The sequence below is a fragment of the Alnus glutinosa genome, chromosome 12, assembly GCF_958979055.1.
Source record: "Alnus glutinosa chromosome 12, dhAlnGlut1.1, whole genome shotgun sequence".
In the NCBI taxonomy this organism is placed as follows: Eukaryota; Viridiplantae; Streptophyta; class Magnoliopsida; order Fagales; family Betulaceae; genus Alnus; species Alnus glutinosa.
The window spans coordinates 7,414,367-7,429,187 of NC_084897.1; the positions used below are offsets into that span (position 1 = coordinate 7,414,367).

Here is a 14,821-nt window from a genome sequence, read left to right on the forward strand (position 1 = left end):
AAATTTATTGGATATGTGGGTTTATGCTGTTAAATAAAGAAACGTGGTACAAAATTAGGGCAGCCAATAATAATAATAAAAAAGTTATTAGCATCAATAATTTTTGACGTGACCTACAAATTTGACATGAACAAATTATAAAATTTGAATTTAAACTAAGACGAACTCAGGTTATAAACAAGTCAAGTTGCCGGTGACCCATCAACCCGTTAAAAAAAACATTGTTTGGTAAGGGAAGGGGAATTGATAGTGAGAGTTGGAAGTGATAGATGTAATATAAAGTAAAAAGAATTTGTATAAAAAAGTGAAAAAATTTTGTTTTTGTAGTAAATTTTTTTTATTTAAATAATAATAAAAAATTATTAATATTTTGAATTTTGATTGTTTTTGAAATATGTGAGGAGGGGAAAGGAAAATTTTAATTCCCTTTCCAAACAAGCCCAAAAAGAAAAAGAAAAGCGAAAGTGAAAATATGAAACACAAACAACCCTAGCCGAGCGTGTTTTCTGTTCTTCACACTTTAATTTCTTTCACTCTCCACCGGCGCTCGCCACTCTCCACCGCCTTTCGTGACTCTCCTCGCCACTGCCGCTAGTGACCGTCCAGCGCCGCCAAGCCACTCGTGACTCACCTCTCCAGCGCAGCTCGTCCGAAAGGTAATCCCTTAATATGTAGACTTCCAAACTAACTCAAACACAAAGACATATTCCCAGTAATCCCTTTCCGGCCTCGGTTTCCCTTGCTCGTTGACTTCTCCATCAAATTTAGATTCTTCAGTGCATGCCAACTGCTTCTTCTTCTGTTCTGTAACAGATTTATAATAAAATCTATAATTTGTGAATTTTTGGAAGTAATTCGTTTCTGATGATTGAATGTAAAAGGAAGAGATTTGGTAGTGTGTGCGCGGGGCAAATCATAGAGTTTGGTTGATGAAAGATTTCAAGTAAATTTTCAATTAAAAAAAAAAACTTTCGGGTTAAACAGGTCGTTTCAATTCGACATGACCCGTTAGCTAAACGGGTCAATCGTGTTGTGCTGGGTTACCCGGTAAATTAATGAGTTGTCTTCCGGTTTAGGGTGTCAACCCGTTTAGCTAATCGGGTTATATACTAATACTCACCATTGCATTCTTTGTTAGCTAATAGGGAGTTTATATTCATGCACAGCCACCTAATGTCTTTGAATCCAAGTATGGAGAAGAAATGTTCGATATGTATTGACATATTTCTATTATGAGCATTATTTGTCTTGCACCATTATTTTTCAGTTGTTTCTCTAATGGTGTTTGGACTCATTATTATGCAGTATTTTTTGGGAATTGGATTTTACAATGTATAGCATCTATTCTTAATTTGAATACGAGAAGTACACAATTTTCTCTTTAAATGTTTTGTTTAATTTTACACAGGCCTTTTTAAGTAGAATTAGTAGGTTCATTTTTCATGATGGATTTTACTATGACATGATAGATTTTTGAAATATATCATGATGCATTTATAATGAAAAAACCCCGCGCATAGTGCGGGTTATAGGCTAGTTATTATTGTAATGAAAAATGCTATTTAGTATTTTCTCAATATTCTTAAATAGCACATCTCTATGTAATAGCTTAATATTGGAATTTTTTATACAGGTTCCTAACAGAGAGCTAGGATTTAGTGCAACCATGGAAGACATGGACGGAACCTCTGACGAGCTCTGCAATTCGATCCTCTCTCGTTTTGGAAACTCCACGAACGAGGACCACCAGCACCTCTGCACAGTCATAGGCGCCATGTCCCAGGAGTTCAAGGACCAGAACCTCCCTTCCACACCGGTCGCCTACTTCGGCGCCGCCTGCTCTTCCCTCGACCGCCTCGCCTCCGAGCCCCAACAGCCTGTCCACGTTGTCCAATCCATCCTCAGCATCCTACACATCGTCCTTCCCAGAATACCCCTAGCAATTCTTCACAAGAAGGCCGAGTTCTTGTCCGACCTATTGCTTCGGGTTCTGCGGTCTCCGTTGCTATTGGTCGATGCTACAACATTTGGATTGAAATGCGTTTCCCATTTGTTGATCATCCGAGATGCTCCCGACTGGTCTGAGGTGTCTTGCTTGTACGATGTTCTATTGGGGTTCCTCACGGACTCGCGTCCTAAGGTGATATATAAAATCATAATTTCATCTCATTGTTTTAGATATAATTTGTGAGTTTCCTGTATATTCGATGTGGATATCCATATTAGTCTAGCACATGTTGTAGAAAATTTTGTTGTCTGATAAATGTGGAATTGCAAAAATCTCATGTACAATTCGGTGACTTTTAAATGGGGGTTTGGTTCATTTTTATGAACTCCCAATGCATACTTGTTGAAAAGATGGTTCCAGTCTCTAAAATTATTTGTTAAAAAAAAGTACTGCCTATAAAGATTTGTATTGATATATGTTTGATAGATTAAGGGGCGCCTTCCGGTTTTTTATTGCGATTGGATTATTACTTATAAAAAAAAATGTTTATAGATTATTCACTTGCGAGAAGTTTTAAGGTGGTGAGACAATGACCTAGTGGGTAAATCATATTCTGACTGTACTGAGTAGATATGTGCTTCAGAGTCCTTAAATGAATGTATATAGGAAGTTTAGGCTATGAGATATGAGATACATTGTATAATTACTTATCAAAAAAAGATACATTTGTATAATTTCATCTACAAAAGATGTTGGCACCTTACGTAAATAAGCACAATCAAATTTTGTGCAAGGATAAAGGTGATGTCTTTGCTATGTGTTACTTTATTTATTTATTTTTAAGATTTGAAGATGTTGTCAGGTTTAGGATATCTAATATCTAGTGTGGATGGCGATGGACACTAGTAATGTGGTGGTGTAGTGAAGGGTAGCACAATGGTGATTGGTTTGTTTTTTGTCTAACGTTATGAATATGGCATCATAATATATTCACTCTAAAAGAAAGGCGGAGAATATTATTTTAATTCCAAGGGGTTGGATTAAGTGGTAAGGGCCTTGGTCTTGGTGGCATCCCAATCAGGTTTAGGGTTCGAATCTCCTTGGGTGCAAATAATTCCTTAGGGCCATGCCCTTTGGCAAAGTCGAAGTTTGACCTGATCCATTTAGAGGGGGCGCTTTGCATAGGTTTAGGGTTTTCCCGACAGGGGTGATTATGCCTTGGAGTGGTTCCCCGTCATAAAAAAAAGAAGTATATAACACAAGATGTAAATTGTACCCTCCTTTATTTCTTGACTATAATGATTAAACAACAACAATTCCTGGTGTATATGAGAGAATGTAATTGCTTGTATGGTACTCATGTATTTACCAAATAACAACAAAACTGTAGTAATCGCTTTTGGTAACGTATTCATCTAAATGTAAGGTATAATCTTTTGAATTTGTTATTTCATATCTTGGCTAAATCTCTAAGGGGATCAAAGCTTTACAATCAATTTGGTGTTTGGAACGATATATTATGCAACAGATATGTTAGGTGAGAATGCAATTGATCTTTGTAGTGCTTTTTATGTTTTAGTTTTATCGATCAAGCTTGGTGTTTGGTTTGACCCTCGAAGCTGTGTGCTAATTTGTTTCTGAACAATAGGTAAGAAGGCAATCGCATTTGTGTCTTCGAGATTCCTTATCAAGATTTCAGGAAGCATCAGCGCTGGCATCTGCAAGTGAAGGGATTGTGAAGATATTTGAAAGGTCTCTTTTGCTTGCAGGTGGATCAAAAACGAATGCCACTGAAGGATCCAAAGGAGCTCAGGAGGTCCTTTATGTTTTGGATGCTTTGAAAGAGTGTCTTCCCCTTATATCAATGAAGTATAGAACGAGCGTCCTCAAGCGCTTCAAAACTCTAATGGAATTGCACCAACCCCTTGTCACAAGGCGCATAGCAGATAGTTTGTATTTTCTTCTTCTTGTCCCAGATCTAGATGTTTCTCCTGAGGCATTGTGCGATTTGATAAGCTCAATAGCTTTGTCTGTCTCCACGAATGAGACATCTGTGGATGCTATGACATTCGCTGCTCGCCTGCTTGATGTTGGAATGAGTAAAATGTATTCACTTAATAGGGAATTATGCGTAACAAAGCTCCCTGTTGTATTCAATGCATTCAAAGGTTTGTTTTTTTTCTTTTTGGGATGTAATTATGTTCACTTTTCTTGGATTAGAGAACCTTTCTCCAAGTTAGTGCTTGTATCAATTTTAACTATCAGCTAAACAAAAGTGACAATGATCTAGTATATTTCTCTCTTTCGTATTTGCAGATATTTTGGCATCTGAACATGAGGAGGCCATATATGCAGCCATGAATGCATTGAAGAGTCTGATAAATGCTTGCATAGATGAAAAATTGATCAAAGAGGGTGTTGATCAGATTATTATGATGAATCCACACAATGATGCAAGGAGGTTTGGGCCTACTATCATTGAAAGAATATGTGTAACTATCAAAAGCTTACTTGATTATCATTATGCTGCTGTCTGGGACATGGTATTTCAAGTTGTTTCAACAATTTTTGATAAATTAGGTATTCCCATTTTCTAACTTCTTTTTTTCTAGTCCTGTTCACTTTGAGATTTCTATTTGATTCCTAGTTGTTTGTCAGAAATATTGCATGTATAGAAGATGAAGCCATCTGATGCTGCATGTAGGGATAATCTTCCTCATTCTTTCATCAGATGGTTTGTGCATCTTTCTGATATCACATCTACTAGGTTGTATGTTTATTTTTATGTTCATGGGTCTAAATTTATAATGTTATCACATCTTTTATCATACAGGGCATTCTTCGTCTTATCTTTTGGGGGGGATCCTTAGCAGTTTGGCTGACATGCAGAAGTTGCCTGATGAAGATTTTCCTTTCAGGAAACAGGTATTGGTATTTTTCAAGTCATAAGTATTGTTGCATTGTATTATAGCTTTTAATGGCCGTATAACATCATCATTTTGATGTAACCCTCTGCAAGTGTTTGGGAATTGTTATGTCAGCTAAGTGTTAGAATTTGTTATTCTTTTAGAATGACTAACAGTTCATTCTTTGTGGAGCTCTGGATTTTTTTCTTATTCAGTATGTTATTGCTTTATCTCTATAGTTTTTGGTAATTACTATGAAAATAACCTGTATCCCTACATCCTTTCATTCTTGTTTAACTGCATTGCTCAGAACCATCTTATCCAAGATGGCAAAAATTCAGAACCTTGGGCCACAAAACCATAGATCCAAGGAACTAAAACTTATTTTATAATTTTACTTATGAATGGTAAATATTGACTTGTTTTTTTTATAACCTCTTGGAAGAGCTTATGGAGCTTCTTAGTCCAATAGCAGTTGTTTAAGGGATAGATTGCAATAACAGACCGATAATTGCAAATCATAGGGTACTTAATTTGTTAATGGGTTTCATTAATGTTGTTATCCATCCATGTTATTTGTTGACTGGCATGCACAGTGTCAGCTGACTCAGCCATTACTAAAAACAAAATGATTAAGTGTAGCACTCACTGTACTGGCGATTTACAGTTAGTTGGCTGCAAACTGCGCTGATATTATGCCTCTCTTTGTTGAAGATAATGTGGAAGCCCCATTTACTTGGTTTATCTACCAGTTTTCAGCTTTGTACTATGCATTATCATTCTGATTTATCAATATGCAGCTGCATGAATGCCTTGGATCAGCTCTTGGTGCATTGGGACCTGAAACTTTTTTGGGCCTTTTACCTCTTAATTTAGAGGCTGAAGACCTATCTGAGGCAAATGTTTGGCTCTTTCCAATTCTGAAGCAGTATACGATAGGTGCCCATTTAAGCTTCTTCACAGATTCAGTTTTGGGTATGATTAGACTGATGAAGCAGAAATCTCGTAAGGTAAAACCTTTCAGAGCAATTAGATGCTGTTTTTCTTTCTGATATTGATTTTTTTTTTTTTTTAAATTGGCATTTACTTGGATGCTGTTTAATCACTTCTCGCTTTTGGCAGCTTGAGTTACAAGGACGGGTCATTTCATCAAGAACTACAGATGCGTTTGTGTACTCTTTGTGGTCTTTATTGCCTTCATTTTGCAACTATCCTTTCGATATGGCTGAAAGTTTCAAGGATCTAGAAAAAGCTTTATGTAGTGCCCTTCATGAAGAACCTGATACTCGTGGAGTAATATGCTCCAGTTTGCAGATTCTTATTCAACAGAATAAGAAAATTTTGGAAGAGAAAAGTGAGATGCCTGATACTGAAGAAGGTATTGCCAGACAGCGAGCAGTGGCCCGTTACACCCCACAGGTTGCAGCAGATAATATGAGTGTGCTTAAGTCATCTGCCCGTGAGTTATTAAACGTTTTGTCGGGTGTCCTCATCCAATCTAAAACAGATGATGGTGGTTCTTTACAGGTACTTAAACCATCTCAATCAATTGAGAATGCCGCTACCGTGCATCTTGGCTGCTGGCATATAGATTTAATTTTAATTTTGTAATAAATTTATTTGTGCATTATATGTGTGTGTGTATTATTTCTTTATTGAGAAGTTTATGTATTAGCTTTACTTACAGGCCAAAAAATGGGAGAGTATTACTTCTTTATTGAGAAGTTTATGTATTAGCTTTACTTACAGGCCCAGAAAATGGAGACAGTTTTCACTATGAAGATCACCAGATTATTGCAACATAATCTACTTCATTTGAATGAAATCTCTGTTTTAGAAGTGCTTTTCACTTTAGAAAAGCTAATCACAATGTCAAAGCTTGTAGCATTAATATTGTATTTTTAGGTTTTGGGTAAAATTTATAATAATGTCGTTTGCACTGTGCAGTCCACAATCTGTGAACTTGCTTCAATATCAGAGGAAGTAGTACCAAAGTTCTTCAACATTAGAATTAAGAAGCCTTTGAAGGTTATTCAAGAGGCCAGAAAACCAGAAAATTCAAGAAATTCTATCTCTAGGCAGATTGACCATGCCTCAAATGAAAGTTCACCATCACTTTTGAGGTATTCCTTTATCTTTTCGTTTTCCTATTATATGTTGCTACATGTTGTCCGGGTAGCTCAATCAGCTGGGGACCATGCCTCATGAAGCGGAGGTCACTAGTTGGAATCTCTCATTGCCCTCCCTTGGGAACAAAAAATTACTTATAAAAAAAAAAAAGAAAGTATATGTTGCTACATGTTTGGTCACACATGACTGCTTTTTGGTCTCTTATGTATCATTTTCAATTATAAAGTCTCAAATATTTGTCTTGTTTTTTACATCAAATGATAAGTGTTGGGGTTTGCGATATTGGCATTGTAGTTATTCCTTCATCTTATCTGCAGGGCACGGATATTGGATTTGGCAGTTTCACTTTTACCTGGTTTGAACACTAAAAAGAATGAAGAGATTGATGATTTATTTGTCACAATAAAGCCTGCATTACAGGTTCGTAAATGAGTATATATAATTCAGTTATTTACCTTTGCTGTCTTTGGAGGAAATTTATAGAAGGCACTGCTTATAACGGAAAGGATGATGTAATTGAGAGTGAAGAGCTTTTGAACTGCAGGATGTTGAAGGTCTGATACAAAAGAAGGCATACAAAGTTCTTTCAGCTATTCTCAAGGTATTTTTGTTTGTAATTGCAGACACTTTTAGCTTTTATCTTTACCATCATGTCATTGCATATTGCAGATAATTTGTGCCCATTTTACCTTGCGTAATATCATGGGTTTGTAGAATGGGAGGAACCATGGTTAACCAATACAAGTTGGTTGGTTTACCTGGCTGAAGTCTTAGTAGTAGCAGGCGAATCCCAGACATCAAAATGTGTATTTTGTTTTGTGGATTATTCACCTTATTTCTCCTATATTTAGAAGAGCCATTATAATTAAGGCTTTTTTAGCCACGTCAAAAAACTTTCATGTCCTTCTCTTCAAATAAATTTGTCCGACTTATGGATCTCTTTTGTGTGGGGCCAGAACTGTGATGGCTTTCTTTCAGGAAAGCTCGAGGAATTGCTCGGGCTTATGATTGAAGTGCTACCTTCATGCCATTTTTCCGCCAAACGTCATAGACTTGATTGCCTGTACTTTCTAATAGTACACATTGCCAAGGTAGTTGAAGATAGGAGTGCCATTTTTATTATTATTATTATTATTATTATTTTACCTTAAAATGCAATACTCAATTGGGTCTGGGTTCAAACTTGACAAGTGTGCAACTTAATCTTGACCTTAGAATTTATGCTCTTGTTTACAGGATAATTCAGAGCAGAGGCGACGTGACATCATTAGTTCTTTCCTAACAGAAATAATGCTTGCACTTAAAGAGGTATTCTGGGAGCCTTATCCATTTTTGTTTTATATTTTTCTCGACTTGGGGTTGAACATTATGCTGGTTATTCCGGGAGCCTTATTCATTTAAATTTATCCTTAAATCTCTTGGACTTGGTGCTCCTTTCATGGTCTAACTTATTTGCTTCACTTTTAAGTTTGCTGCCATTATCATTGACCTAAAGTATTAGGTTTAAAGTTTCCTTTCTATTCTGTCCGTCTTAGATATTCTCTTTGTTACTGCTTAATTAAAAAATTTCTTTGGCTTAGAAAAATTATTTTACATGTTCTTTCTCTCTTGTAATGATCCTTGTCTTGGCATATAGTTCAAGAAAGTCTTTTGATTCTTTTTTGATTGGTTCTGTCGAAAATATCTAGATTGATGAAATGATGGACAGACTGCATGTTGGTTGCATTCTATGCTTTAGTTGCAGCAGTTGAGGATGTGTAATGAATAAGTGGTGTGTTGGTGGTGGTTATGGTAATTGTGGTGTTGATGGTTCATTGGCTTTGAATGGTGTTCAGTCGCATCTATAAAACATTTATTATTGAGGGAAAAAAAACTGTTTACTTTGTACCCTCTCTCTCTCTCTCTTCCACACACACACAATGGCTTCTGAACATGCTGCTTTATATATTCTGATCCGCCTTCTACAATTATTTTTCTTGCAGGCAAATAAAAAAACAAGAAACAGAGCATATGATATTCTTGTCCAAATTGGCCATGCATGTGGGGATGAAGAGAAAGGCGGAAATAGAGAAAACTTGTTTCAATTTTTTAACATGGTACCAATTGAACCATGTTTCGAAAGTCATTACTAAATTGATTGGAGTGATGATTCTATTTAATGGAAGTTTTAGATACATTTTAGAATGCCAAAAAGTATCCTGTCAAGGTTCCTTCTTTCTTTTGATTGCTGTTGACTAAACTATCAACTAAAATTGCTATCATCTTGAATTGATTTTATATGATGAATCTTCATTTTTTAGAAAGTGACCATGTGGTGGTTGTGGTAAGTAAAGTTTCTTCATGTGACAGGTAGCCGGAGGACTAGCTGGTGAGACACCTCACATGGTCAGTGCTGCAGTCAAAGGCTTAGCTCGCTTGGCCTACGAGTTTCCAAATCTTGTTTCAACTGCGTGCAATTTACTTCCATCTACGTTTCTCCTCCTCCAGAGAAAGAATAAAGAAATTATCAAGGTTTCTCCCTCTCCTTCGATATGTCTAGTTTATTATCATTTTAGGTTGTTTCACTGAACTACTTAATTAGGTCATTGTTCTCTCTCTCTCTCTCTCTCTCTGATCTTATCTTAAGGTATTCTGTACTGTTTTTCAATGCAGGCTAATTTAGGTTTGTTAAAGGTGTTGGTGGCAAAATCACAGCCTGAAGGGTTGCAAATGCATTTGACGAGCATGGTGGAAGGCTTGCTGAAGTGGCAAGATAACACCAAAAACCACTTTAAAGCCAAGGTTGGCTAATCAGAATTTTTTGTAACTCTTTCAATTGCTATGGCAAATGGCCATGATTTCATTCACTGATCGTCCTGAATTCTCTTTGATCATTTTTTAATCCTTTTCAGGTTAAGCATCTCCTGGAAATTCTTGTCAAGAAGTGCGGTCTGGAGGCAGTTAAGGCTGTGATGCCCGAGGAACACATGAAACTCCTTACTAATATACGAAAGGTCTGTTGAAAAATCATCATATGCTAGAAACAAAACTTGAGTGGGTGTCATTTTTGATGTACTTGATTCTTGTCAAACACAGCTCAAGGAACGGAAAGAGAAGAAGCTAAAAGCTAAATCAGAAGCAAGATCTCAACTGTCAAAAGCAACTACATCCAGGTTTAATCTCTTGCAATATAATGTAAATGATGTATGTACATAAACTACATCTACCCAGATGTACAAACATATTTTTGTGTGTCTGCCATCAATAAATACATGAATCTAATGCTCTGATGTGTAAAACATTCAATTTCTAGTTCCATGTATGAGGCATAATGATACTATGCTGGTGTTTTTACAAATGCCATGTGTTCTGTACCAGAAGTTATGTGGACAATATGTATTTAGCAGTGGGACTTTTGTCCCCATGGTACTCACATGGTATCCAAGTTCTAACAATTAACCTCCCTGATCATTTCTGAACTATAGGTGCTATTAATGTAGTTAATGCCCATTTTCATTGTGCGAGTCCATATGCAAATTCGAGTGCCCGCAAAGAAATGTATCCATCTTTTTTAGTCATTATAATTGGTGATTGTTGTACTTATTTATTTTTATCTTTTCAGGCTAAGCAAATGGAATGATACAAAAATATTTTCTGATTTTGGTGATGATGAAAGCGAGGGAAGTGATGCTGAGTACATGGATGCCAGGACAATGTCTGGTCGACGGAGCAAGGGTTCCTCACATCTAAAGTCCAAAGCATCCTTATTGCGGTTGGTTTGTTGAACATTTGGGTCTGCTTATTTCATGTTCATGACTGGTTGGAGTATGTTAGATTAGCCATTACGGGATATACCATTTATACATCACTTCTAAGAAAAAAACCATTTATAATCTTGGACACTAGAAATATGTGTAATCGACACATCCCGGACTTGCAGTTTAGTTTGTTTAGTCATTTTAGGCTGTCAAAGTAGAGTTTTGTTGATCAATTATTCTCTGGAGATCTGATAGTTGAGACAGGCCAACCCACTCATGAGCAGTATAGCCTCTTCTCTCTCTCTCTCTCTCTCTCTCTCTACACGGTTACCATCAAATTGTCCTTGCGTGACAAGACAATTTCCTTTACCAATATTTGTAGCTGCTTCACTGAACATCATTGATGTATTTTTATGAACTTGTGATTCACAAGTCAACTGATTCAATTTTCCTTTACTTCTCCAGCTCCAAGAGCGAAGCAGCTAAGAACTTGCCCGAGCACTTGTTCGACCAATTAGAAGATGAGCCACTTGACTTGCTTGATAGGCAAAAAACAATGTTATCTCTTCGATCTAAGCATCTAAAGCGGAAAGTAGATTTGGATGAACCAGAACTGGACTCTGAAGGGCGCTTGATTATTCGTGATGGAGAAGAACCAAAGAAGGAAACACCCTCTGACCCTGATTTGGATGCAAAGAGTGAAGCAGGTAGTCACTTGTCAGTGAACTCAAGGAGAAACCAGAAGCGCAGGAAATTAGCAGACTCTGGCGGTTGGGCTTACACAGGTAGCGAGTACTCTAGCAAGAAGGCAGGGGGGGATGTGAAAAGGAAAGATAAGCTTGAACCATATGCATATTGGCCACTTGATCGCAAAATGATGAGCCGTAGACCTGAGCATCGGGCTGCTGCAAGGAAAGGGATGGCAGGCGTGGTAAAGATGACAAAAAAGCTTGAAGGGAAGAGTGCCTCAATTGCACTCTCCAGTAAGGGCTTGAAGTTTAAAAGGAGTAAAAAGAAGAAGGGCAGCAAGAAATGAAGCAGGTGAAAAAGAACCATCTACATTGTTTAAATACATCACCTTGAAGATTTGCACTCTAAATTATGTGTTTTCTTTTTTCTTGGTTATTTAATTTGGGTGCTCAGATTTTTGTATGTTGTAAATTATGTAGGAATCAAGCTATCTTGCTGCGGTGCATGTAATTACAATATCAAAGGGAAACGCTCATAATTGAAATGAGCAGTTTTGCTTGCAATCAATTTTGCAGTTTACTAAAGATTTCCTTCATGATCTGTATGGTGTAATATCATCTCAAGTTTACAAATTAAAGTTTCTGGCATCATTTCATGCTACTCCAAGTGCAAAACCAGGTCCAATTAAAATTTTTGGGTTGGCCTACGGTTAGGTGTTTTAAAAGCCCAAGCCTGGCTGAGACTACGTGGTGTGGAAAAAAAATTCTCCTCATTTTGCCATGTACTGTATGATGTAATAGGGGAGTGATCCTTACACTCACACTATACGCTATACAACAATGACACAACATCAAGACACAATGGAGTGGGGTCGATGTGTGGATCCCACTCCATTGTGCCTTAGTATTGTGTCATTGTTGTATAGTGTGAGTGTTTTAATCATTTTTCGATGTAATAAAACAAAATTTAACCCTTAAAAATTTGTTACCCTTAAAAAAATAATATTTTAATATTTAACCTTTAAAAAATATTTAACCCTTAAAAAAAAAATTTAAAACTTTCAAAGATTCATGTGTAGTTTTGTTAAATGACCAGCAAAAAAGATTCAATTCTTTTTTTCCTAACAAAAATGAGGGGTATTTTGAGAATTTTGATAGGATTTAACGAAAAATTCTAACAGATGGTTGAAATTGAAAAAAATTAAAAATGGATACAATAAATTGACACTTTTTAAAATTTAAGGTTATAATTGTAAAAATAATAAAAGATCATGGGTGGTAAGTAAAATTTTTCTTATTTTTCCTTTTGTAAACGTTACATTAAATTCAGAAAATTGATTGTCGGAGAGAAAAAAAAATTGTGTATCGTTGTTTATAGTACAATGTATGAGGGTTTTTTAGTTTACACTACTTTTCATTGAGTAGGGTTTTTTTTAAAAAAATAATAATAATAATAATAATAAATTGAAGTGCTACACGGTGGGAGTCAATTTTGTCCTATTGTTTGAACATCTTATACACAAGTTGAGCACGAAAAATCTGGATCTACTGGCTATGGTGGCACGTCGGATCTGGCTTAGATGGAACTCTTTGGTGTTTGAAGACAAGTTCATCCATCCCAATACTGTATTTTCAAAGGCAGCTTCAGCATGTGAAGAATTTTATAGGTGCAACTTGCCGGAATCACGTATCACTCTTGTTGAAGGAAGAGGACAAACTCCAATCAGACCTTGGCAACCCCCTCCCCAGGGGATGGTAAAGATTAATTGGGAAACTTCTTTAAACAAGAAGAGTGGGTGTATTGGCTTTGGATGTGTAGCTCGTGATAGTATGGGCAGTTTTTTGGGAGCTAAATGTACCTATCAACAGGTGGTGGTTGACCCGAAAATGGCTGAGGTTGTGTCAACTCTCCATGCAGTAACCTTTGGGAAAGAAGTAGGTTTTTTCGATGCTATTTTTGAAGGGGATGCGTTACAAGTTGTTCAATAAATCAATGCGGCACCTCCACACTTCAACTGTATTGGCCATTTTGTGGAAAGTATCAAGCAAGAGTTGGAATTTTTCAAATCCTTATGTGTTGTTCATTATCCTAGAGATTCTAATGTAATTGCTCATTCTCTTGATAAGGAGGCAGCGTCTAATTGTTTAGATATAGTACGGTTGACACGACCCACGAATTCGACACAAACACAATACAAAAATATAAGGTCTGGGTTTATGATTATCGGGTTCGAGTCATAATCGGATCAACCCGATTATGACCTGTTTATAATCGAGTTTGGCGGGTCAACCCGCGGGTAACCCGCCAGACATGATTATAACACGGTTACGTATTAAAAAAAAAAAGAAAAAAAAAAAGAAGAAACTTCAATAGTTCAGCCTTTAGGAAACCTAGCCGACTTGTCGTGCCTTTTCACTTTCACAATCACTTATTTTCTCCTCATTTTCACTCGTTCATCGTTCACGCAGCCACAACCGTCGAAGTTCAGCTCTCGAAGTCGAAGCCGAGTTCCACCACGCAACCCTCCAAAACGGCATCGTCTGATTGTCCCCAGTGGCTTTTTCCCAATTTCCTTTCGATCTCCATCGCTGTTGATTCCGTCCTCAACCCAGTCGAATTAGGGAATCGTTCAAGCCTCACCATTGATTCCCTCCAATCTCCATCTTTTAGGGTCCAACTGTCCAAGACTCCAAGCCCAGTCGAATTGGGGTTCTGCCGTTCTGGGGTGGCCGGTGGGCACGCCGTAAGCTGATTGCCGGATTGGGGTTTTCAGTTTTGGGGTGAGCATGGGTTCATCGGGTCGTGCCGGGTAACCCGAGTAATAAGCGGGTCATGTTCGGGTTACATGTTTTAACCCGATTAATAATCGGGTCGGGTTCGTGTTAGACCCGATCGTGCGATCGGGTCGGTCGGTTTGACATGAACCCAATCCGCAAACCCAAATTGCCAAGCCTAGTTATCGTTATACCTTGATTCTAGGTCGATCTATTGATTTTAATGAAGAAGAGTTGATTGTTAAAATATATATATATATATTATAAATTAACAGGTTCTGTGTGATAATGTTATTTTTATTGTTAGAAATATTTGAATGACTCCTTTAGGTTAAAGTTGGGGTTTTTATAGTGGGTATAGGTAAAAGATTGTCTTGAATGGTTATATTGTCAAAAAAAGTTTGGCTTCAATGGGAGTCATTATATTAAGTAATAGGGAGAACTTCACTTGAAGGTATCGAACTATCGGCCTATTTGACTTAAAAGTATTGAACTTCAAAACGTCTCAAATTATGGTATCAAATTTTTAAAACGTCTCAATAACATGTACTCCATTAGGATTTGCTGTTAAATCCTACCAAAATTCTTAAAATATCCCACCAGATTTTTAGGAAAAAAAGAAGAAGAAGAAATGAA

At 36.9% G+C, this 14,821-nt stretch overlaps 1 protein-coding gene across 1 annotated transcript; it reads left to right on the forward strand.

The window, feature by feature from the left end:
• The first annotated feature begins 454 nt into the window (after window positions 1–454).
• Window positions 455–11,995, forward strand: LOC133851210 (uncharacterized). The gene is made up of 20 exons (XM_062287539.1): window positions 455–656; window positions 1,634–2,140; window positions 3,597–4,116; window positions 4,265–4,528; window positions 4,782–4,873; window positions 5,655–5,864; window positions 5,977–6,381; window positions 6,802–6,977; window positions 7,302–7,404; window positions 7,529–7,585; window positions 7,941–8,075; window positions 8,221–8,292; window positions 8,967–9,080; window positions 9,334–9,495; window positions 9,637–9,765; window positions 9,876–9,977; window positions 10,060–10,136; window positions 10,586–10,735; window positions 11,187–11,762; window positions 11,891–11,995. Exons 2-19 carry the CDS (start codon window positions 1,667–1,669, stop codon window positions 11,755–11,757), a joined length of 3,813 nt encoding a protein of 1,270 aa, XP_062143523.1. The 5' UTR covers window positions 455–656; window positions 1,634–1,666; the 3' UTR covers window positions 11,758–11,762; window positions 11,891–11,995.
• The last annotated feature ends 2,826 nt before the right edge of the window (window positions 11,996–14,821 follow it).